The 25,939-nt window shown below is 41.7% G+C and overlaps 1 protein-coding gene across 2 annotated transcripts in view; it reads right to left on the minus strand.

Annotated features, from left to right (window-relative positions):
• Positions 1-434: 434 nt before the first annotated feature.
• The window catches only part of RRP15 (ribosomal RNA processing 15 homolog), a 37,688-nt gene continuing 12,183 nt past the window's right edge, over positions 435-25,939 (minus strand). The window contains exon 5 of one of the 2 annotated variants that reach the window (XM_006265050.4): positions 435-3,111. In XM_006265050.4, the coding sequence (XP_006265112.1) occupies positions 2,959-3,111 (153 nt within the window). In that variant the 3' untranslated portion in view covers positions 435-2,958. The remainder of the gene's footprint in view (positions 3,112-25,939) is intronic. The other variant, XM_019483164.2, reaches the window with a different exon arrangement.

The following is a 25,939-nucleotide window of genomic DNA, read 5'->3' on the forward strand; positions in this document are numbered from 1 at the left end:
ATGTAGGTTCAGGGGAGACATCCATCCCAAAGCTAATTTATCCCCATAAATGCCCAACATTTATAGCTCCCACTCACCTTCAGGTTCTAAGCATACTTTTCACTTCCATAAAGCAAGTCGTTCTCTCATTACAACCCATTTAAAGCTTCAAATTAAGACTTTATCTAAAGATTAACCTAAAGTTGACCATTTCTATATAATGAAATAAGGTACTTGACTGACATGATGGTGGAGGCAGCAAGTGCATGCACGGGGGGAAGGGACTGGGAGGGGAAAGAACATTCCCCAAGGGATCTGTTTTAGATAAAGCATTACAATATTTAAGTATTTGCATGCTCTATTATTTCAGGCTTTCTTAAATAAAAGAAAAAAGCCACCCACTCAAAATCTTACTGGTCAATGGGGTCCTAAAAAATAAAATAAAACCATATTACTGAAGTTCACACATACCAAATTTATTGCATCTTGGACAATACGGTTGTCAGTAATTTACTAATTCAAACACCCTTGAGATGAGCTGATTTTTCTATATTTCATTCCAGATAAGAGGAATTTAAACCAGTAAATGGACATGGCACCACATTTTAAACAGTACTCATCTGCAATCTTAAAAAAGGAAAACCAACAGTTGCTCTTGGGACACACTGTTTATGAAAACTCTGTCTGTTTTTCTTAATGCTAATTTACACCTACCGCAATGCTTTGGTCACAGCTTCAACACAAAAGCTAAATGCATACAAACAAATTTTGCAATCTGGCAAAAGATTATGGAAGCATGAGAAAGTTTACAGTTATTTCAAATTATACAGCAGTTTCTAAGGCAACTTTCTGGTAGGAAAAGTAATCTTCAAGAATTTGATCTCAACACAGCACTGACCAGAGCCAGATCCTGTTGATATCGAACAGGTATTTGTTGTACCATCAGTATCAGGCCTTAAGAGAAAAGAAAATTCTAATGACTATCCTCTAGTAAAGTAATAGATTTAATGTCACCATGCAGGCTTTGCTGCAAGTAACTAAAATTAAACTCTATAGAAGCAGAGAAATACCATGCAAGACTAACAGTATTTATACAATTCAAAATACATTACCTCTTAGAGTATATTTTTATATTGCACTAATGAGATGCCAATTCTACTAGTTTGACAGAACTGTTTAATCGTTATACAGATATCTAATCCTTAGAATTTGGGATAAATTTATCTCAAACTTTTGTGGTTTTGCCACTTGATATTTTTGGGTGTATGCCTTCATTTGTGATAATAAATATCAGGCCACAAACTAATGTCTTTTTAGATATCTAATATGCTTAACACTCAAACCAGCTTGAAAATGTAAACATTTTTCCTGTTAGCGCTGAGCTCTCGTCAAAGAGTTATGCTATTTATACCAGATGAACATGCTACAGGATAAAAGAACAACTGACACAGCTTAGGGAGCTTATTTATGTATACTGTGTTTTTATTCTGTAATACACACATATCCCCTCCCCTGATTACTAAATCTAAACCCCTCGGTCAAATATAACATTTGTAGATTGCTTATGTCAAATCAACGAAGCTTTCTTATTTCACCTAGGTTTTGAATAGTCAAATATTAAAATATATATTTTAATTTAGTGAAGGCACTCTTCAGAAAATCCTACATGTACCAAGATACAAAGATGGCTGTGTGAATGAGAAATCCACAGCAACAGACCTACTACTATAAATTAAAAAGGTAAAATATCAGTGAATTTAGGCTTAATGGCCATGAAGGGTGATCTCCGTTTTACAAATGGGAAAACAAAGACAGTGACATAACCCAAACAAGGCAAGTCTGAGGTGGGAGGCAACAGAATTCAGTCCCCTGGCTCTTCCTTCAAATTCAGTAGCCATGAGGCTCCTTCCTCTACATATGCACTGCACTTACTGCCTGTTAAGAGTCAGATTATCAGCTAGTGTGAATTGATACAGCTGAAGAGAAGCCAACAGAGATAAACTGGTTTATGCCAGTGGAGAATCCAGTCTTCAACAACAAATAATATAAAGAGAAAGGACTCTTCTTTGACATGTTTTGATGTAATATACACAGATAGCACTTTATAAATACCAGTTAATCAAGAACTAAATTCATCCCCAAAACTACAATGACCTCATAGGTCTGACAACTTTCTGAGATGAAGATATCAATACATCAAGTCAAGTAATTTTACTCACTAGAACTTTATATGATTGTTAAAAAAGTAGAAAGAGTAATTTTGCTTTCCCTGTCTAATACTGAAATTAACTTCAGCCTTACCAAAAAAGGGAAAATATAAAGATGTAAGTAGCATCAATCAATAGGGATGAATCGTTCTCTTCTTAAAAAAAATTAAGTTTCTATTGGTGTCTCCAATCAAATCAATTCTCAGAAACCAGAAGGATCACATTAACAGTTACTTTTCTTTGTTATTTACAAAACAATTCCTGGTTAACATAATATAGAGTCTGTAAGAGAATGATAACGTCACAATAAACACAAAAAATGCTATCACTTCGCAAGTCATTTCTATTACAAATTGCTAACACCTTTGCAAATGTCCAACATTGATTTGGAAATGCAAGCGCAATAATACGTCAACCGCCATGACTAATACATAAACTTTTAATAACCTTGGCAAAAGGTATCATTCATTGGGCAGGTGCCACTGTTTTGACTGTACAAATGTTTTGGAAACATGCTGACAATTATACATGTTTTGGAAAAATATATTTCAGGATTTCTGTACAGTGAACGAAGTTACGTTAAATAAAAGTTCAAAGCTAATAAGAAATGACCCCCAAACCTAAGCAAGCTGCTGCTTTAATTGAAAAAAAAGTCTCTCTACAATCCCCAAAACATTGTGCATTCACAGAATGTAGAGTTCTTTACATCCAAGTAATGTAACAAGATAATATTTTTTTTTATCTTGAGCATTCTTTTGTAGTATCCCATCCGTTAGTCATTTTCATTATCTTGCCTTAATCTGTTGTCTTGCGCAGCATCACTTTCCTGGTCACTGTCTTTATCCCAATCTTTCATGGATGCTCCCATCATGAAGTCGTCACGCAGAACATTCCAAGCTGGCCCTTCATCAGATTTTACTTCACCCTGAAGAGAGAGCATCCAAAGAAGGAAAACACAACCCACACAGGTCAGTGTAAAAATATGGAGGGAGCATCAGAATCTTTTACACTGCAACAAAACAAGCCTCTGTATTTACACTGTCTACAAAAAAGACACCCAGATAACTTGAGGGTTCACATGTTGCATTACTATATACCCATCATGCAAGAGAATTATAAGAGGACTCAACGCTACTATGAAAACATGGTTTAAGCAAAACAATAAAAGAAATGTGGAAATAAAACAATTATTTTTCCTGAACAAAAACGCAGACAACCCTGGGCATAGCTTCCTTTATTAAAATCTTTTTTGGCAATCAAAATGGATTTATGATATCATTTATTAACCCCCAGGTGCTGCTTCATTAGAACACTTCTTGGCACATTTCTGAAACACAAATATGGATTTAATAAAAGCTTTTGAAAAAACAAATTTAACATTTAGCATATTTTGTGATATGTGAACCAAATCCCCCTTATGTGGGATATTACCTCACTACCTGGGCCTGTCGTATGGTACAAAGCTCCCTCTAAAAGAAATTGAAAGTTGATCTACAGTCAGGCAAGTCAAACAGCACCTTATTCCACATTTGCTTTTGCGTGAAAACAGAAAAAAAAGACTCCAGTGATACTTAGAGGGTTGGTGGGTAATAGAAGGAAAGGTGACAAAGAGCTTGGTTCTAGCTAAGCTTTAGCACGTTGCTGGGTTGTAGATCTCCAAGATTAAGTGGCAAAATACATTTACACAGTGCAACATCACCACCCAGTGGCTATAATTTATTTAACACTTTATCTGGGGACAAAAGCATTCCTATGCACTATATGATGCACTCAAAAAACTGTTCCATGTACTGAAGTTTAGTGATCTGATCTAAACCTCCGATGTTAAACACTTCTGAGAACGTAGAACAATAACTGGTAAACAAGCACTTCACATTTCCACAGCAGATTAGCAGAACAACATGGACTGTAACTTTGAAAATTAGGAAACAAGTCTGTGCACACACAAACATGAAAAACCTACTCTGTTTCCCAACTCTCCTTGGCCATAAAGATCCTCTTGTTCCCTTACCCCTCCCTAGCATTGCATCACAGACTACTGAATTACCATCCTAGAGCAACTTTCACTTCAGTGAACCTCTACAGACCATACGATAAGCTATCAATTGCTTTGCTATCCTTCAGAATTAATATTCAACAGAATACAGTCATAAAAATAATTGAAATGTAATGGCAAGACAAATAGTGACGGATGCTGCTTTTCCTATTACACATAAAGGAGTTTAGGCAACTGTAATTATTTTCATATTTACTCATGCCTTCTATTTATAGTGCATTTCTAGATACTTGTGGACGTGCGAAGTGTTAGAATACAGAATGCAGTACACAATCTTGCTTTCATGTGATCTCAGGAGAGAACAAAGAAAGAAGGATTCTTTAACAGAAAAGGGGAATGGAGAAGCAAGGAAACTCAGTATAGCAAAAATGTAAGAAAAGTACTATATAAAGAACACAAGAACACATGGAACAACTGGCCTATCTCGAATTTTATTTAAGTTAACAAGCATCAAACAGTAGCTCTCATCTAGAATTATGATTTATCCTCTGTTTGTACAAGCAAGCTCTCTCTCACAGGACTATGCTGTTGTTGGTTTTGTCTGGGGGCGGGGTTTGCCCATTTTACCCCAGATTATTTTCAAGGGCCCAATCCAGAAAAACGTAGCCTTCATAACTGCTGCTCATTGACTCCTTATGCATTTTCTGGGCTTCACAGCTACACTCTTCTGTATTCCAGGGAGTTTTTCCTCCTATTTCCAGAAGCAATGGAATTGACAACAGCCCCTTCCCCTAGAGCAGTTTCTCCAACTTCCGTATTACAGTGATTGGCCTTAAGTATACAACAATGTATAACTCCATTGCATTAACTATGCAAGTAGAAGAGCAGTACAGCACCCCCACTGTAGAGCTTGTTAGACAACTGATAGTGTTCTTACACCAGTATAGATTTTTCCCACCTGGGAAAGGGAAATAAGATACTGTATGAAGGTAACTGGTATGAATACATCAATATCACTGCATCAGCAAGAAAGTTAGGTTCCTGATCACTCACTCAGGCGTTATTATGTGTACACCAGATGTGAGGTTCACAAAGGGGAGTTTACATACTCTGTAAGGCTTTCTTTTTTGCATCCATCTAGGGCAGTGATGCTCAGCATTCTGGTCCTACCTATTGTAAAAAAGAAGAAGTAATTTGGGGCCCAGCTGGGCCCCAACTATTTTATATGGCATTTACCTTGCCAAGGAAGGGAGACCAAAATAGTTACAGAAAGCCTTCACAAACTTCCCTTCCCTGAACCCATTTACCAATTGCCACCTCCTGGTAAATTTTTAAACATACAAATGGAAGAATCCAACTTGTTTTTGCAATGAGTTGCTTTTACTAAAAAAAACCCAACATGCACAGACAAGGTATCCAGGTTATAGCCATACTGGCCTAGAGACAAAATAAATCAGGGCTCATGGTAGAGGTGATATCTTTTATTAGACCATCAATATTTTTGCCTCCCTCTCCCCCCCCCAAATCTTTAATTGCAAGCTTTCAGGCACAAACATCCTTCATCCAGCATCGGAGAAAAGATTGTAAAAGTTCTCCTGGGTAGAAATGAAAGTTCAGCTATCATAGGATTTGACAGAGGAATCAATAGATGGAAAACTCCTCTGGGCAGAGAGTTCTTAGCTGTTAAGGAGTCTCTCAGCTCCCTTGTTTTTTTGCAAAAATCTTGTTGGTCTAATAAAAGATATCACCTCTACCATGAGCCCAGATGCACAGATAAGAGACTCCAAGTTACTTACTGGGATCTGAAATATACAGTGCTTTTTGAAAGATAAATGGCAAGCAGCATCAATGGTGCATTCTGGGTAACAACACCAAAAGGCTAGAAAATAGGAAAGCAGGGAAAGTTCAAATTTAGAATGAGCTGATCTTTAGTAAGCCACTGGACCATCTTGAGCTCAGCCAAGGGAATAGCAATAACTGTGTAAAAAGCAGGACCTCAATAAGAACCAGATGTTGAACCTAAATAGAGCTACTGTTTGTTATGTAAATGAGCAACACGCAACACACACACGCACACAGTTTGATCAGCAGCTGACAAGCATCCACTCAAGAGTAAGACAAAAGCAGCATGTCTGTCCTAAAGGTGAAGATTTACATTAGCTTTCAGTTTTAAAATATACTGTCACCTGGGGAAAACCTATGCTCACTCCATATAGCTGGGGCAAATTTCTCCCACAGGGAATAAAAAGCCAAGTAGGCAATTGAAGAAAACACAATAGACTGACCTAATTTCAAGTGTACCCACAAACCAAGCTAAGTCCTGGGAAAACATGCACTGAATCAGTTTGGAGAATTAGCAATTAGTTCACGTTTAATACTAGTGCTTGTTTTATTGATGTAAGAATGCTCATGTCTTCGAGTTTTTAATGCCATAATATAGTTTTATCTAAACAAAACAAACTGATTCTTGGCACTTGTAAAATAAACCAGCTTTAAATCCATATGACTGCTTTGAGTTTTCACTCAGCTGTTTGTCCACATCTTCCAGATTTTACTATGATATTGAAGTCCCCTTTAAACATCCCTAAATGAAAAAACAAACCAAAACACATGTAAATATTTGCACAAAATGCTGCACAAACGGATTATTTTGGAAAGGCAAGAAGAAAGAAACCCATTGTGCTTTACACGCACAGAACACACTTGTTCCTCTTCTCAAACCACTGCATGGAAATATGGGATAACATGTATACCAAATATGTCTGATATTTTCTAGTGCTCATGTTGCTTTGCTTTTATTCCAGAATTTCAAATTGAGGCTAACTCCATCTCTGTTCTTCAGCCTCCTTAACTTTTAGAAGTCTTTAAGTCTTCTGCATGTTGGTTTTAATTCCCCGGGTTTGTAACACGCGTGCAAGTTGGTCACATCAGTCTCTACAACACACCACATTAGGATATTGGTGTACAGCAGGGGCAGGCAAAATACAGCCCACAGGGCAGATCCGGCCCACCAAGCCCTTTCATGTGCCCTGCCCAGCCCTTCCGCCCATGGGGGTGGGAGCAAGGCACCCACATGTACACCTGCTCCCCAAACATACCCTATTGCCTCACTCCCACCCTTGTGCAGCTTCTGGGTGGGGCTGCTGCTGCCAATGCTGCAGCCCCAGGGACCTGCTCTGCTTCCCTGGTCTCCAGCTGGCTCCAGGCAGCAGGCAGGGAAGCAACGTGGGCAGGGCTGCAGCGCGGAGCATGGGGCTGGGGTGGCAGCAGCAGCAGGGAGCTGGGGTGGGCAGCACGTGGGTGTGAGGGAGGGTGGGGGGGATGTGCAGACCCTACCACACTCCCACACAGCATGCAGCCCCGACAGGCGGTGGCAACACCAGCAGCAGCAGGCAGGGCACTCAGGCGTCCATACGGGTACTGCCAGTGCTCCTCGCCAGTCACACGCAGCCCCTGAACTAGCACAGCACAGAAGGAAAGCCCCGCATGCTGGAGCCAGGTGCCTTTGCTGCCAGGGCTGCGCAGCACAGGAGAAAAGCCCTGTGGGCTGGAGACCACTGCCTTCCCCACCCCCCCAGGGGAAGGCACCCGGGGCTTCCTGCCTCTGCAGTGTACCCTAGTGGGTGAGGCAGTGGGAAGCCCATGGGGCTTCCCTCCTGTGCTGTGCTAGTGCAGGGGCTGCGCATGACTGGCGGGGAGCACCAACAGTACAGACAGCCCTGGTAGAGGCTGTGCCCCTTGCCCCAATGTGCAGCACTGGCCAGAGGCATGCCCCGCTGGGCACCTGGCACCCTGAGCACCCTGCCTGCTGCTGCGCCATGAGGGAAGCGTGGGGAGGTCCCCACACCCTGCACCTACAACCCCCTACATATACACAATGCCCCCCACACAGCCTTACATCCTACCACACACACACATACCTCATACACACCCACCACACACACCAAACCCACCTCTCAGACCACACTCTCTCACACCATACACCCACCACACAAAGCTAGGAATTTATTTTTCAATTATTATGCAATCACTTCTACATACACTACAAACACAAATCATGACAAAAATATTTTTGGTAATAAAATTAAAATATATTATAGTAGATGTTTGACTTTTAGTGTATGATTTGTTTTTTTTCTGGCTCTAAGATGGCACCCCCTCTCCCCCTCCCCAAAAGGAGTATTTGGAGGGGGGGAGGGACTTCCGGTGGCAAAGGTCAGGAGTTAGGGGTGGGATTTCCAATCCCAAAATGGCGACAAGGGGGTGGGCGACTGTCAAGGGACAGGGTCACACATGCGGCCCTCAATAGCTCACCAAAACTCATTAAGTGGCCCTCTACCCAAAATAATTGCCCGCCCCTGGTGTCCAGTGACTTGTTTTACCACCACCAGAAACACTCAGAAGCACATCACTACTGATTAGCTGACACAAAGGCAATCTACAAGCCACAGGGGCTCTTGGAAAACTAAAATTTGCTCACATAATGGCATATCATCAGACAAGATGCTGGACATGCAAACAAAATGCATTTAAACTAGCTTGAAGATCTCTGCATGCAATGAAGCTGAGCAGCCAACACCAGGCTGGACAACAGCTTTACCGACTGGTGCGCTCAACTGACTTCTCTAGCCAGAGTTCCTAAATAAATCCCACCTTAGTACAGTAGCAAGTACATGGGAACAGGACAGCAACTGTACATGTGTGCATCTGGAGAACAAATATTGACTGCTTCCCTCCTTCCTAGCACCTCATAAAGGTGAGTATGCCACAAGTTTGAATGCAGCTGGCACAAGTGCATCTTAGCTATATGGATGTTTCACATGGGTTAATTCTAAGGTGCACCAGAACTGAGTGCATTGAGCCTCCCAGCCAAGTCTTAGAAGTAGTAGTAAGGCTGGGGTCCCTTCAGGATAGAAGATGCCATTGTAACAGGCTATATTACTCTGTAGTTAGAATTTGTCTTGGGACCTGTACTGCAGTAATTGCTCTGTGAGGGACCTTTATCACAAGAGGAAATTTTTTTATGTTTGTGAAATAATATGTACTCAAGCTTGGAACAGGATATACTGGTGTTCTCCCGTCTCTTACTGTACGGGACTATAACAAATTGGGTTACAGCAATTAGGGTGTATCATGCTAGCACAGTAGTTCTTAACCTTGTTAAACTCAAAACATCCCTCAGAACATGCCAGTTCTTAGCTTTCATTAATTTATTGATGATGGAAAAATAGAAAAACAACAACAGGTCAGAACATTCTGGATTCCTATTTGAAATCTCTAGTTTTATACTGGTGGCACCCAGGTTGAGAATCACTGCAGTAGTGCGATTAAGAGAGGGCAGCACTATTACAACTAAGCACTCTTAATGAGGAAAGCAAGGAGGATTCTATACTTCTTGGCTAAATATAGACAGTCAAAAAGCCCAAGGCAGAATCAATTCAATTTTCACAGGTTAGTCTAAGCTGCATAGACAGCCAATAAGCAAGTGAACAGACATTTACTTTTGATTCCAGAAATGCAGCCACAAGCCTGCCGTGGCTCAGGCCAGAAGCCAGAGGGCACTAGAATACACCTCCATGCTCAGCTGGAGCAGACAGCTTGGGTCAAAGCTAGCCCACCCACCCTGAGAAGGAAGGGAAGGGGGTAGTTAGGGGGGAGGTGGAAAGCATCCAGGGATACTGGGGGACTGTGAGTTAACTTGGATCTGGAGGGGATCTGGGACAGAATTTCAATAAACCGATTTAACCTAAATCAGTAAAATCTGATACTACATGCATCTGGGTTTATCTTAAACTGGTTTCAGCCACTTTCAAAGCAGTTTATGTACACTGGTTTGTGTGTAATTTCTGTCCCTAACCCTTAAAATGAGATATCAAGGAACACACCCAGCAAGAAGTACAGTTTCTAACCCTACATACAGCAAGGACATGTCAGACTAAAGATGCTGGGGCTGTTCCATGGCTTTCCACAGAACATCTTTGCACCTTTGGCTAACAATTACCATGGTAACTTTGTTCCCCTTTCAGCAAAATGCTGAAGAAAAAACATACAACCTGTCAAGAAAGTTGGGGATTTGGTGCACATCAAGTACATGAATACCATTTTCTAGAAGGTGTGATCAACTGTAAACTCTAAAAATGACAAGCCCGCACATATTTTGCAAACCTAATATGCTGGTTATAATCCTAAATTTCCCTTGCTTTCATTTTATACTTCAGATGAACTACTATTGCTTGCACAGGCATTTTTTTGCCTTTTTGATTCACTCTCTTTACCTTAGTCTACAATTAGGTGTTTATTTGTACCTGTCAAGGAAGGAATTTCCAATATAAACATTTTAAGCAACAGCTTTAAAGTCAAGATAAAACATTTTTAGCATTTTTGTCTTAAAGCCTAATTAATCCAAACTGCATCTTTGATTGCACCCACTTTGTTCAATACAGTAGTCTGAAACCTCCAAATATATTATAGGAGGCACTTGTCGACATGAAAAACAAATGCAACTGAAACATCTCAGAATGGACTTCTGTCAAATTTCTGAAGCAGTTATCAAAAAGAGAAAGTCATCTCTTTCCTAATGGAAGCATGTCATTTGCAACATTAGTAAAACAAGAGTCCTAAGCAAGAGTTCATGAATTATTTTTCTATCACCACCATCTAGTCAAAAATAAATCAAAACTAGTGCTATAAAAACATTTAAATGAAGAACAAGCTGCAACAAGGCATTCCTAATCTGTTAGTAGTTATACCCACATGACAATTACTACCCTTAGAACTACATTCCATCTACAGTTTAAGACACACAACAGACTGACTGGCCAAGGAGACCAAACTTCCTTCTCACCTGCCTTACGCTGGTTACTACTGAACAAGATAAAAACACATCAAACAGAGCAATGTGGGAAAGTCTATAATATTGCCCCCGACTTGAACATGTTTGTATGCTTGAATCTGCAACTATGAAATGCCACCACAAAACTTCTCTCCATTGTACTCCTGCATGACATGATCTTGTCCAATATCCCACTGATGGACCATTATACTGCACATGCAAAAAGTGCACAGGCCTTTTAATTCTATCATTTCTTGGTTTCTGGATGCTTGACTTCACTACCTCACCATTCTTTAAAACAGTTTACTCCATCTATAAAATGGAAGGAATTACTCAATACAGAATATTACTTAATATTTAAGAAAGCGATATATGACCTCGCTAACTAAGAAGGGATATAAAGGGCACAAAAAAGGGACTGAAGTGTGACATCACCCAAGTCCTAGAGCCCGGCATTCCATTACATATGAAAAAAAGGGTTTTCAACTCATTGTCCCAAGCCAGGGTATATGCTCCAGGGCTGGAGAGCAGGCCCACTGCACACTTAAGTTCACAGGGGAAGAGGAGCACTCAGTGAAGATCAAGAATTGAATAACCTAACAAACCCTCCTGAGCACAAGCTGGTGGCTATTTCAGAGCCTTGCCAATTAGGAAAAATCTGGGTAGAAGTTAAAAAAAGCACATCTGACCCAACACTAAACCACTTCCATTCCTGCCTCTATAGTACCTCCACAACACTGGCTGACAACAACTAGGGCACGCGAGCTTGTACATGTCTTGGTGCTGACATGGGTAGACTGCTTCCAATAACAAAAAGTTAACAACTTAATTATCTTAGTTAATAGTTTATAGCTAGCTTGGGTATCACTACACCACTGTGTACACTATCTTGCAATGCTAAATCTGGTCAAGACAGCTGGAAACAAAAAATTAAAACACTGGCAAAAACAAATATTTTTCCCTAATCTTAGCCTAAGGAATAGTTAAGCCGTTTTCTTGGAAACAAAAGCGTGAATTGCTCTTAACTATTGGCAATGTTACCAGTTCCACCCATGATGAAGCACCATAAATGGGTATGGGCCTGGACAGATACACAAATAAAGTCCCTGTTGTAAAGACTAAATCTCTGTTCTGTGTCCATTCTATGAATCTTACTGTCCTGGGCTCTCAATCTGGCAACCTTCACAAATAATACGTTCACGCACAAATTGTTGAAACCATACACGTTACATTCTCTGAACAGACTATACATCAATTTGGTTTGGGAAAATATTTTAATGTTCCTAGAATATGCCAGTTGTTCAACATACCCTTATGCTCCAGGGTAATTTCTCCAAATACTTGTTCTTAGAGATAAGTGTCATTCAATACACATTTACAAGCCCTCTGGACAGCAAATCAGAATGACTAAATTAAAAATGTTATAGTATATTTAAAATGACCCCATACTGCTGATGTTAAGAGAAACACACATGATTTCATTTATTCATAGCTCTAACTAGGAGTCTCTTGTGTACACTAGAAAGAACACAGGCATTTCCAGTAAACAAACATTACAGCAAATTGTTTACAACGTTTGGATTCCAGTCGCTCCTATTCCAACTTCCATGCAAGTAAACCACTGGACTTACTACAGGGAGGAAATTGAGGCACAAGTGTTGATTTTAATTTTGAGCATAGCTGGAAGACCACCCACAGCTTAGTGATCTGAGCGAGGAATCCCCCTCTCTGCCCCCCCACCCCCTTACATGCTCCTCTTGGCTTATTTGCAGTGATGTGGTGAAGAGAAAGGAATGCTTTGACCTAGTGCGCACAGAGGCTTAACCACACACTAACCCGATAAAGCCCAAGCTGCATTACAGAGATCCTAAGAACAAATATTCATCTGGCTTAAAGAGGGTGGGGGAGGAAGAGAAGAGAAGAAAGTAAAATAAAGTCCTTTTTATAATATCATTATTAAATGTTTGATTGTAAAGAGATGTAATTAAGTTGCTTGCATTCCAAGATATTTACAAGAAAAAGTTTTGATTTGCTTGGGTAAAAAACAAAAACACACAGCAAGTTGTAAGACTATTCACCTCACAAGATGCAAAAATATAGAAAGAAAATATGTTTTTGGTGCTTTGCTGGGATTGTGGTGCTCCCTCTGACAGCAACCATCCCCAAATTCTTTCCATGGCAAGAAGAATTTTACTACATGCGGCTGTAAGACAACATATGGACATGTTGGCAAAGAAATTCATATTGCACCTGTTTAAAATTGTAATGAAAGATTTAGGAGTAATGTAACTGGGAGCTGCCCCGGAAAAAATACCATTCACTTGTATTTATGTATCCAGACTGTACTATGGGCCTTCCAGAAGACACAAACTATGCACACCCCACTTAAAAAGAATCCAAAATCAACTTGATGTGATCAGTTAAGAAAAAGAAAGGAAAAAAAAACCCCAAGAGTTCAAAGCAATTTTGAAATAATAGGCTACCCTGCCAGTATGTGATTTTACAGTTACGTTTTCATAGTTTATGTTTCCTTCCCCCTGCCTCTCCCTTATTCTGTTAATAAAAAAAAAAAAAGCCACAAACACAGTCTATAAAGGGAAGGGATTGTGAAACAGACTACACAGATCATTTAGGAATTGTAGTTAAACAAGCAAAAAGAGACTGGGTAGAACCTTGCTTCTCATTTCCTTTCAGTTAGCCTTTTAGGTGCCATTTGTACTAACATAAGTAACATGAGTCCAAACAGAAGTGTGATTTTTCACAATGATGGTACTGACAAAATCCACCCACTCACCCATCATGGTTAGGACATCAATGCACTAAAATTAGTCAGTCTAGGCAATCAATACGCTGCTTCCTCATACTCTGCCTGTATACACTTGCCTTTCTCTTGCATTTCAGATTCTGGGCAGATGCAGGCTTTCTTTCCTGTGTTTGTACAAGCAGGACAAGATCCTGGCTTATAACTAGGGTTCTTAGGTATAATGGGGATACAGGTAAGAAATTAATGGTATGCTGAAGCTGTTTGTGTGAATTTTTTTAAACAAGTAAAAGTTAGCATTTATTTCCATTCTTATTTGGTGAATATTTGTATAACATATTAAGAGGCTAGCATTACTAGACCCATAAACTTTGTTTACATACCAGGTAAGGTTTAGGGTAGTCACAATGCTTGTCAAAAGTAGCTTCACCCTGATCTGGAAAGACCAGGCTGTATCAGAAAGAATAAATTTTATGTTAGTTTAACCCCTGGCCGCTGCTGACAATCCTGCCAAATCTTGCTCATCTGTGCCAGGAATGTGTGCTGGTTCAGACTGACAGAATTATATGGACTTAGTGGAAAATTCCACCTGTGATCCTAGAAGGAAAAATAAAATGAGACTAAAGGGAAGTGTCTATTTAAGGAAAAGAACCTCTTTAAAAAAAAACAAACATCTCAAACTAAATAGTTTCTCCAGACAGTTGCAAGGAAGCTCAACATTGCAGCTGAAAAAGGGGTGTCAAACAGCTTCCCAGAATAGAATTAATACAACTATCATCAACCATATACTGGCTGGACCTATATTTCCATAAACCAGCACTGTCCAACTGGCAGTCCCTGGGCCACATTTGGCCCATGAGGGGTTAATGGGCTCTTGTGTGGCTGCCATGCTCTGTATTGCTCCTGCTGCTGTAGCAGTGGCAGCAGCTGCAGGTGTCTTTGGGGCTGTGCAGAATGGTTGGAGGAGTCCTGGTAAGCTTGCTACCCAGGTAGCAAGGGGGAGGTTTGAGCTGCCCCTGCACCACAGCACTGGCATGGGGAATCAAGCTGGGAGCTCATGCAGTTTGCAAAGCAGCAGTGAGGGGTTGGGTGGGGGGAAATGAGGGGCAAGAAAATGGTCTTCCACATGACAACAATGAGCTCACACTGCTTACATTGCAAGGGGGAGCTTGCCTGCCCACAGCAGCATGGGGGCTCACATGGTGTGAGGTGGTAGAAGGCTGGTGTGGCCTGTGACAGTAGGCAGACATGTGCAGCAGCAGCCAGGGATGGGGTTAATGCAACAGGTTGTTACAGCACAAAGTCCTTGTGGTGTGCATCCCAGAAGCCGGGACTGGTGAGGCATGTTGCAAACTTTAGACAGCCCTGCTATGAATTAAAAAAGAACCAGAGTTCAGAAGCCAACACTGACCCCACCTGTTATACAGCATACCCAAGGGAAGCTCTCAGGCTACTGTAAAGATGTATCTAGAAGAAATATAGCAACAGTGCCAGGAGTGAAGAGGTCCTTGGCCCTGACTGGGACTTCCAATTAATAAAAATTACAGCCTTTTAAGCAATAGCTTTAGCTTTACTTAGAAAAGTGCTACAGAACAGATGGACTGGATTTGGACAGCATTATTAATTGGAAAAGGAGACAAAAATACTACACTTGATCTGAGCCCTCAACACACACTTAAAATCAGGAGACTTAATCCCTCAAAGAGAAACACTCTCTGAATCTCTCCCACTCTCTCATCCTTCCCCCCTACCAAGGATCTGATTGAAATTCATAAATCTGATAGCACAGACTGGATATCAGATTTGAATTAAAAATTAGTATTAATAACTTAATCAAGCCAGGAATAGGCTAGTCATCACTCAGACTTTTTTTGAAGAAGGAAAGGGCCTACAGTAAAAAGGGTCTTAGTCCTGAAAGAGTTTTACTACAAAACTGAATATTTTAAAGCAGGAAAAGGAGAAGACTACCAAAGAACCCCGATACCTTTCTATGAGTAGAAGGTATTGTTCTTATCAAGGCAACCAGTTTATATAGAAGAGTCACTCCTACATTATGCAACTGTCTAACTTTATGGGCAGCTGCACACTCAATGAGGACTAAAATGAGTTTCCCTCAGCATTTCAGATTCGGGGTGCACCAATAAAGAGTTTCTTGGCTGATACTGATAGCTGACTATTAACAAGCCATATTGGCCAATACCGATACACTAACCAATTTGGTTGCATACGGCACTGAAGGCTGCTGGAGTATGCAAAAAAAGTTTATTTATGTTAGTACTCTAAAATGTACTGACATAAATACATGTCTCTTTTTTTGACATGCACCAGCAGCCTCCGGTGTCACATGTATCAGCCTCTCAGTGCTTAAAAATGGCAGGGGCGCTTGAGCTAAAGCTCATCAAATGAGCTTTAGTTCAAGCACCGCCACCACCATTTTTAAATGAAGGGATGCTTTCAATTCAAGCAGAGCAAAGTCAAGTGGGGCAAAAGCAGATGCAGGCTGCTCGGTGGGCTCAGGGCTCTCCACCCTGCTGCCTTTGCACCAGGAGTCCTGTGCCAGCCACATGTCCCCTGCCTGTCTGGCAGCAGAAGGCACAACTCGCCACCCCCACTGCTGCCAGGTAGGCAGGGGGTGAGCGGCTGGTGCAGGGCTCCCGAGGGAAAGGCAGTAGAGCAGAGAGCCCAGAGCAAGCAACCCACATTCACCCCATGCACAAATGGGGGGGGGAGCAGATGCCCCCCCCCATGCATCCTCCGGGGGGGTATGTGCAGTGGTGGGGAGCCATCCCTCCCATGTCCTTTGGATGAGGAACCCATGGCTCAATCCTGCTCCCCACCCCCGGTCCCATGCACTGCCCTGGCTGGGCAGCGCTCCCAGACTATGCCCCAGTCCCTCCCTCACTGTGGGAACACTGATCTACCCCACACCCCATGCCCCTTCCCCTCCACAGACTTACCTTCAGGGAGGTGCTCTCCATGCTTCCTGATTGTTTTTCTGGCCACGTGCATGAATGCAGCCAGGCACATGCATGCGGTACCCCGTGTCTTGCTCCTGGCAGCTCCAAGCAGGACCCCTTGCAGGCTAGAACACTGCCACCTACAAGGGGAAACCCGCCGTTTCCTGAGGAAACCCAGGCATCCAGGGGCCCAGACCAGAAGGTATAATTTATCAGAGAACATTATCAGGTACAATGGCCAAAGAAAGCCAACAGCTGATAACATAAATTACCCTTTTATCGGTGCTAAGCCGATATGCAAGCAATATATAGGTGAACCTCTACTTCAGATATAGGAAAATACATGACAAAAGAACAGAGTAAATGGATACAGAAAGATACCTTTCTAACTGTTGATCCAAGACTAATACTGGAGGTCATGGATTGTGAAAGGAGTCTGACACACAAAACTTGGTAGCTACAGAACCTTCAGGAAGAAATGCTTCTATTATAGGTGCATGCATGAGCGCACATTCTCCGCCCCTCTTATCCAGCCAAAACCTACTCCCGCACAAAGAACACAGCTTTTGCAGTGTGTTGTGAAGTCAACAAATTCAGGTTTTTGGACTATTCCCATAGTTATCTCCCAATAAAGTTTGAGATTGTTCTTATCACCAAAAAAAAAAAAAAAAAGCAGCTAACATCTCCACAGTCAGCAGGTACAGCTGCCAAAGTGAAAAACGGAAGCCTTTATTTGATAGCGCATGGCACTCATCTTAGCTGTTCCAGTATTCAAGATGGTAGCCACTTAGAAATTGAAGTCCTGGAAAAATGGACTTCAATGGACACCCGAACAAGAGATTTGGTTTTTTTTACAGCTTCCACCGACCAGAAGCAATATTTTTGCACTTGGCTAGCACTCAATAAATACAGCATTTCAGACCAGCAAACCCTTTAAAACCCTAAAATATAACTGTTTGGCCAAAGAAGGACTTTGTTGAAAGGAATCCTTACGTAGTTTACACATTAGTTTCCAAGTCCTCTCACTTACTTAAAATACTAATAGCCAGGGCCGGCCACAAGTATGGACGAACAAGGCAGCTGCTCGGAGCCTGGACAAAAAGGGGCCCAAAAATGGTAATTTTTATTATTATCATCATCATCATCTCTGGCAAAGGGGGGCCCAATACTAGAAGTTTGCCCGGGGCCACCAGGAGTCTAGATACAGTGCTGTTAATAGTGTAAGTATAGCATAACACTGTACGCAAGTACCTCCCAAATATCTAATACACTGACGTCTACAACTCACCTATTAATCCATTCTACTTTAAAAATAGGGAACTAGATAGGTTGTGTGATTTGCCCAAGATCTCACAAGGTCTGTGGCAGACCAGAAAATTTAATCCACGCTTTCCGAGTCCCACTCTTCCTTCATCTTTGCTTCCTACTCATAGCTTCACAATATTTTTTTTGCATGTTTTTCTTGTATGGATCTTCCACACTACGCAAAGTATGAAACTGGCCTTAAGAGAAAGTGAAATAGACTGTACACACAGAGCTGTACACTATACACACTGTACACACTGTAGACTGTACACACAGAGCTGTCAAAGCTCAGAGTAAACCATATGAAATGAGGTAGTTCCTCTTTGATCGTTGAGCAAGACAGTGTTAATATCACCTGTAACAATAATAGGTTTAAAAAACAAAAAACAAAAACCCCCAAAAGAGATCCTTTTTTAAGTTCAGTGCCAATCTGAAGCCCTCCTTAAAAAATGAGCAGATTCTAAGAAAATAAATACATTACCAAACCTTTCAACTACTCCTCCAATTTAACCCAGCAGCTGTCATACTCCTGAACTACTCTGTTTATCAAGAAAAATAAAAGGAAATGCAGGTGTAAACAGAGATCATATTTAATATATTATTCACTGGTTTGCAACTGTGAAAGTCAGAACACATCACAGCTAACTACCCTTAAGTTACAAAAGTTGAGAAAACTGCTCTTCAAGATGATCTGTGACAAACTGCTGAAATGGGGCAAAACAAAGTGGTTCAAATAAACTCTCCCTAATCTTTCAGTGATTTCCAGTAGAAAACCTTTTTTTCACTGTTCTGAAGCATATTTTCTCTATTTAAGTTATCCTACCAATAATTACAGAAAGACCTTAAGAGAGCTGCTTTGTAACAATCTAACCCAAGCAAGCCCTTTGTGTAAGCAACTCCCCTTTAAAAACAAACAAACAAACAAAACTTAACCACCTTAAAATCAGAGCCAAAAGCTCTGACTTTTTTTTTTTTTTTTTTTACCAAGAGGGTTTGGGTGAAAACCCTTGGCCTTACAGGCTTCTGTCACCAGATCACTTTAAGGAAGGAGTAGAAAGCTGCTAATCAGTAGTTTAGCCAACAATCAAAAGACAGCTGTCTCCATAACACTGTTTGACAAGGTGGCAAGTCTGTAAACAAGCAGAAAGAACTGGAATTGAGAGAGAAAGCATAGGGTTCCTAAAACGGACCCACAGAACTAACAATGATCTAAAACATTTTGCAGCAAAGGAACAAGTTTCTGATACTGCCATGCAACATGAGGCACATGAAAATAAAGGCCCAAATTAGTAAGACAAGCTTCAACTAAGCAAGCTGTGATGCTATGGGCTGCTAAAGCCTCAGTCAAAACACAATCCAATCAAATTTGGTTCAGGACAAAATTTCTAGTTAAAATAGCTCTGGAGGTGATAGTTTTAGAATTCAATAAAGCAGTCCTAATAGGATTGGACATTTTGGTATCTGTGTATCATGTATTTATAGGATGATAAGAAGATGCACACCACAAATAAAAAAATATCAAAATAGCAATAGCTAGGAAAATAAGGCGATACCAGAATCACCTGTGCATCACTAATCTAATAATCTCAAATTATTTATTTTTGTATCTTATTATAAGTAGAGCTGGTAGTGCCACCTCTAGCTATTGTGGCCATATATTCAAGTTATTCAACCTCCACTTCCATCTGCTAATAACTTTGCCAAACATTTTTTGTTTTGAAATTTTCATGCCATGTATTTGTTCTGAACTGTTTATTTGGAGGGGGAAAATGTCAGCTAAAATGATTTAGCCATTTTAAAGTATGAGGTTAGGTTAAAATGCTGTTTTTTTTCCAAAAAAGTCTTACAAGCATTACACTGTAAAAAACCCCTCATCTCCCTTATGCTTTGAAGCATGGTCTTAAGTGATGGAGTCTCACCCTGGAGCTGGAGTTTTCTGTTGTCCCACTAAAAGTTCAAGCAGATCTGGCTAAATTATGAGGCTCTTAAAAAACAATCAAACAACCGAGTTCATACACACTCAGCAGAGATCCACTAGAGCTTGCATGATAAACTCCAAGAAAGACCTGTCGTTATTGAGCATGCTTGAGATACATGCCCCATCCCAGAAAGACCAAGCTTGTTCCAGCTCATGCCTGCCAAAGATTGAGCAGGACTTTCTAGGTCTATCTATACCACTAATTCACTGCACCAGGCAGTCCTGCACTAACGCACACTGCACTCCTCCGCTAGGGACAGAAGTTACACATAAACTGGTTTAAGTGATCAGAAATCAGTTTAAACCTGTAACAGAACAGAAGTTCAGAGCATATAAACCAGTTTAAAAAAGGCAAAATTGGTTTAAGATAAACCTTGTTGAATGTAGTATCAGACTTAACTGATTTACGTCAAACTGGTTAATGAAACTTCTATCGCAGACCCCTTTCTGGTTCAAGTTAAATCACAGCCCCCCAGCATGCTTTGCAGCCTTGGGCTGGGCTAGGCTGTCTGCTCCAGAGAGCAGGGCTGGCCCCACTCCTCTGCTCCCTAGCTGAGGTACTAAGGGCTGGCTCACTGGCCCCCCACAATGCAAACTCTGACTGGGGTCTGCAGCCAGGGAGGGGGTAAACTTGCTTTCCCACAAGGATGAAGCTGCCCCTCTACCCTACTAAACTTACTGCTGGCTGTGACTATGAACTACAAATGCCAGAGACACCTGAAAGCAGGAAGAGGAAGTGATGAACAACCCTGCAGACTCCTACTGCTGTGGCTGTGGACTGCAAATTCCAGAGACCTTGGGGACAGTAGGAAGAAGAAGCGCACGTACAGCCGAGCTATGTTTAATGCTCACTTCAGAGAAAGAACTATTCTTGTTCAAACTTTTATGAATTCAATGTCACTACCTTTTCCCCCACCCACCCCCTCCACAGCCTGGCAAGCACCCCCTCATGCCCCCTCAGGCAGACCCTTCAGCTAGCTCCAGGCTGGGGCCTGGACACATCCCCTCCACTTGCGCAGGGAGGGGTGTGGCAAGGGAAGTATTGGAGGGCTTCTCTCTTCGCTTCCCTTCGGCAGTGGCTGGCAGGCATGCTCTAGCGCTCCCCAGCTTCTGGCTTGAGCCACTGCAGGCATGTTGCTGCATTTCCTGAATCACAAGTAGAGTGTGTTCACTTGCTTATTGATTCAATCTCTGTAGCTTAGACTAACCTGCAAAGACTGAATCAATTCAGTCTTGGGCTTTGTGACTGTCTGTATTTAGCCCTCCACGCTTGCTACCTCCCAACCTAAAAGTACTGCCACAGTCCTGAAATACTGTACCTGGGTTAATTAGCTCTCTCTCCATCCCCTTCCAAAGGCTAACACAGGTGGCAGACAGACTTCTTTGAGCAAGTGGAGTAACTGCTAATGGAAGAACTGAGCCATGGATCTAAACATCCTGGTTCTGCTGAAAAAACTGGATCCGAATTAGGCCTGAAATGGTTCCACACAATACTGTGCTTTTTGTTATGTAAACTTAAACAAAAGCACAACCCACATGCTAAAATTATACATGCAACATTAAGAGAACATTGATAAGGGTGTAAAGTCAACAGTGAAAAAAGAAAAAAGCTAAGAAACACTAAAGTTAAGTTTGCCTGGGTTACTTTATTTCGTCCTCCACGCACTTATAAACAGCCTTAATGATGTGATCACAAATGGTGATCAAAACAAAGAGCCTAGATGAAAAATGTAACCATGTTTCAAACCAGATCCAGCAGAATGACCTACCGACAACAAAAGGAATATTGACCTAAATAAAGGAATGTGTACAAAACTCCAACTAACAAAAACTGGGTACCCAAACTGGGAGATTAAATTATGACTAGTGACTAGCAGGATGAGACAACTATGTTTTCTTACAGATGTTTCAACTGAACTGGAAGGGGTAGCCCACTGTTTTGATAAATTAATTGCATACCCTAGTCTGAATATTAAAAACTTGTTGGCAATTGCTATTTTTTTTGTTTGCTTGGGTTTTTTTGGCCACCCCTTGCTACAACACTGACCATACTGTAGCACATCCTGTTTGAAGCGCAGACAAGTGTTAACAACACACTGAAGTCCAATACTGTATTATTTTTAACTCTTTCTATTTTACCTGGATGCTACTTATCTCTTCTCAATACACAAACTACACTAGTTTTTCCTGACACCACTCCTTAGGTAAAGTTGCCAAAACAAACGGCCAAATGGTTTTTACTAGAGGCACACTGATCTATTTATTGGTCCATATCAAATTGGCACCAACAAAAGGAAAATTGACATTATCGGCATTTGGCTTTTTTGGCTGGTGTAGCCAAAAATGTCACTGATAAACACTGCACACATGCACAGCTGCAGCATGCATGGAGCCAGGAACACAGACTGGCAGCTTGGAGAGTAATGTTCGGCTGGTAAGTCTGTGGTGGGGAAGGAGTGTGGGGGAGAGAAGGGGAGTGGTGGGGGCAGATTGAGGCCCCCCATGGTGAGGGTGGGAGTGGGGCTAGAGAAGGGGCAGGGGTAGGTGCTGCCCAGCTGAGGCAGGGCAGGGTGGGGTGTGGGATGGAGTCATAGGCAGCACGTCTGGGAATGCAGGGGGGTGGGGCTCCCCACCTCTGTGCGCACGCCTGGGGAAGGCATGGGGGGCATATACCCCTGAATTAGTGCATGGGGCACGGGGAGGGTGCATGGGGTTGTGCCAGCCTCTTCCCAGCGGTGGCGCTGGGCCAGGGCTGTGCTTGGGACAGGCAGGTGCTTGGAGCGGGGCTATGGGGTGGCTATGGCGAATTTTTGGGTGGCTATAGCCCACCCTGTAGCCCCCTTTTCCTGCGCCACCACTGCCTGCTCCACTCTTGCCCCAGGTCCCCGGCTGGGAAAGAGGCTGGCGCAGCCTCTGACCTCAAGCCCACAGCGGGCAACCCATCCCTCACAGAAATCCAGGGGGCACATGCCCCCTGTGCCTCTCCCAGGGATACATGCAGCGGCAGAGAGCCGTCCCCTTCCCTGTCCCCCAGATGAGCCACCCATGGCTGCATCCTACACCCTGTCCCAGCTAGGCATCACCTGCCCCTGCACCAGCCCTACTCCCTCCCTCACCATAGAGACCTCGATCTGCACCCCCACATCCCTTCCTTCCCTCACAGACTTACCAGCCCAATGCTGCTCTCCAAGCTGCTGGGCTGCATATCAGCTATCAGATTGGTTGATCAGCTGATATGGTTGGTTAATAATTGACCGTCAGTATCAGCTAAAAAAAATCTTTATTGGTATGCCCCTAGTTTTTGCCAGGTAATTTCCTATCACTGAAGATTCTCATTAGATTTTAAAGAATTCTCTTTAGGACTAGGACAGTGTCTCCACTATACTTACACCACACTCAGAAAACTTCCAATGGCCAAAATATCAGATACAAATGCTACAACACTGCAGCAATGATCTGGTGCCACACTCCCCTGCAATACTTTTACCTCCTCCTGTTGTGATAGCAACTGCATTTTTTTTAATCATAAAAAGGTTTCAGGCCATCCTATCACATTTCTAGCAGAATTGTACACCTTTTTCAACATTCCTGACAAGACACAGTTCACCTGACTTTGCCTAAGCTGCTTGGCAGACTCTTGCCACTCCAACAAGCTGCAAGGAGGGAGGGCTTCCCCTTTTTCATATCTGTACCATCAGGACCATGAACAAAGCAACAGCATGACAACGCCCATAAATCTATGTAAGGGGGGGGGGAAACAATCAATCAACCAACCAACCACAAACACAAAAACAACATTTTCCTACTGATTTCAAAAACACTTTTCTGTGGTCAGGTGATTTATTTGAAATATACCACCCTCTTTCTCTCACTTGTTTCTACTTGTGGTCCAGCATCCAACACAATTATGTTGATGAATTATTTTTAAAAAATGACATCAGAAAAAATTTGTGCTCTTAAAAGCCATGGCCAACATGTCCCAGCAAATATCTGCACTTGGAACTTGCTTGCTGGATACCAAGATGGCATTCATAAGTGTACTTTAACTCTAGAAAGAGAGGGGGAAGAAAAAATTTTGCTAGATAAATCAGTTCATTATACAAATCCCATGGTTTGCCTCCATATTAAGGATTTAAAAATAATTTTGGCCAAAAATGTGTTGAAAGTAGTACCTTGAGTTTTTGTTTTCTTAAAGGCTAATTCTAAACACAGTCAGATTCAATACCGCCTTACATTGGGGGCTGAGCAGGGGGAACAGGGGATTGTTCAGGCAGCAACAAGCCTGAGCCCCCACTTACCTGCTTAGTTTACTTGTTTATCTCCTCACACCTCAAGACACCCTTCAAAAGAGCTGGCAGCACCCCACAGTGCCCCAACACCCTGATTAAAAATCACTACTCTAATGCAACTGAAGTGTCAGCTTTGATGCTAGCTGACTAAGTCTCTACTAATCTCAGGGATCAGAAGTCTCAATCACTCCTCAAAAGAGGCTATTTCCTTAGGTCCCCAATAGCACATTGTTATGAGCTGCGGTTCAGGAGACTGGCAGATGAGCCTTCTTTACTAACTTGATCTAACTTATTTCAAAGTCCTTGCTTTAAACTCTAAAAGACGACGGATTTTGTCCAATATTAATTTAATCTTCATGATATTAGCCAGAATATAACAAGTCATCTTTCAATGGCTGCAATCTGAAATTATGACTTAATAGACAATAATAAAAACCTTGAAAAGCAAGAGAAATTTCTGTGTCCCATTGCCCTTCCTCTCCTGACTTCACCCATCACAACAAAACTTAATGCCTTGGTAGGATGGGGCCTATAGGAAGAGAGTCAATCTCAGCAGTTCTTAGTGGACAAGTATCCATATCACAAAACTATCACCTTTATCAGTTCCTCTGATACTGATCTCAGAGGCTGAAGACTGAGAGGGTACAAACAACATGCTACTTCTCCCACTTTCAGCATCATTCTTCCTAAGCAAGGTTAGGGCTTGTTAGATCACTGCCTGAACTGCCACTATCAACACTGTATCTGTTCTATGGATGAACAGATAATTCTGGTCTCCAGAGCTGCCAACACGCACAAGCACCTTTTGTGACACGGACGGATGGGGACTGAGAATGTCAATACTCCTTACAATATGGTACAGCCATAGGTGGTAAAAAAGGAAAATAGGGCAGATTTTCAGTATAGCACATGTTATTTCCAGAACTGTCCAAAATAAAACCCAAATAACTCGTTTCACTGTAAAAAAAAAAAAATGCACTAAAAAGTCACTCCTTTTAAACAACTGCATTCTTCTCTCACATAGAAAGGCATTCAGATAAGGCGGGAGATCAGATGATCTTACCCAGAAACAAGCATTGTGTACAGTATTTTGGAAAAAAACAGGGGGGAAAAATATTACTCAAGTCAGCTGGCTCAGCAAGGATTAAGAAATACCCTGATAAACAGTTAATGATATGAAGGCAAAGTCTTTGGTTCCAACTCGGAAAAGTAATTACTCCCATCTGGGTGCACAAAACCTGCAAAATGGCTACAGTTTCCAATGGCACAAGCAAATGTTTAACAGCTTGTGTGTCCTCCTATTGCAGCTGCATGAAAGAAAAAAAAAAAGTATACACAGAAAATTTTTAGGCAGATGCATGTAAAAAAAAAAATAAATAAAAAAGGGGACATATACAAAGGTATAAGCAACAAACACAGGTCTAGGAAGGGGATAACTAAGATGCCAAACTGTAAAAGTAAATACCAAACTGGAAAGGTGTTTATGCTGTTGTAATAAATCTCAATGCCATGGGGGATCTTTTATAATGAGTTTTAAAAATGTCCACATGCTTATATCTGTATACCCTAATAATCAACTACAACAGGAGATCAAGATACTAAGGGTCCCTGGAGGATACAAGAACTGGCCTCTCC

This window comes from Alligator mississippiensis, chromosome 1, assembly GCF_030867095.1.
Source record: "Alligator mississippiensis isolate rAllMis1 chromosome 1, rAllMis1, whole genome shotgun sequence".
NCBI lineage: Eukaryota > Metazoa > Chordata > Crocodylia > Alligatoridae > Alligator > Alligator mississippiensis.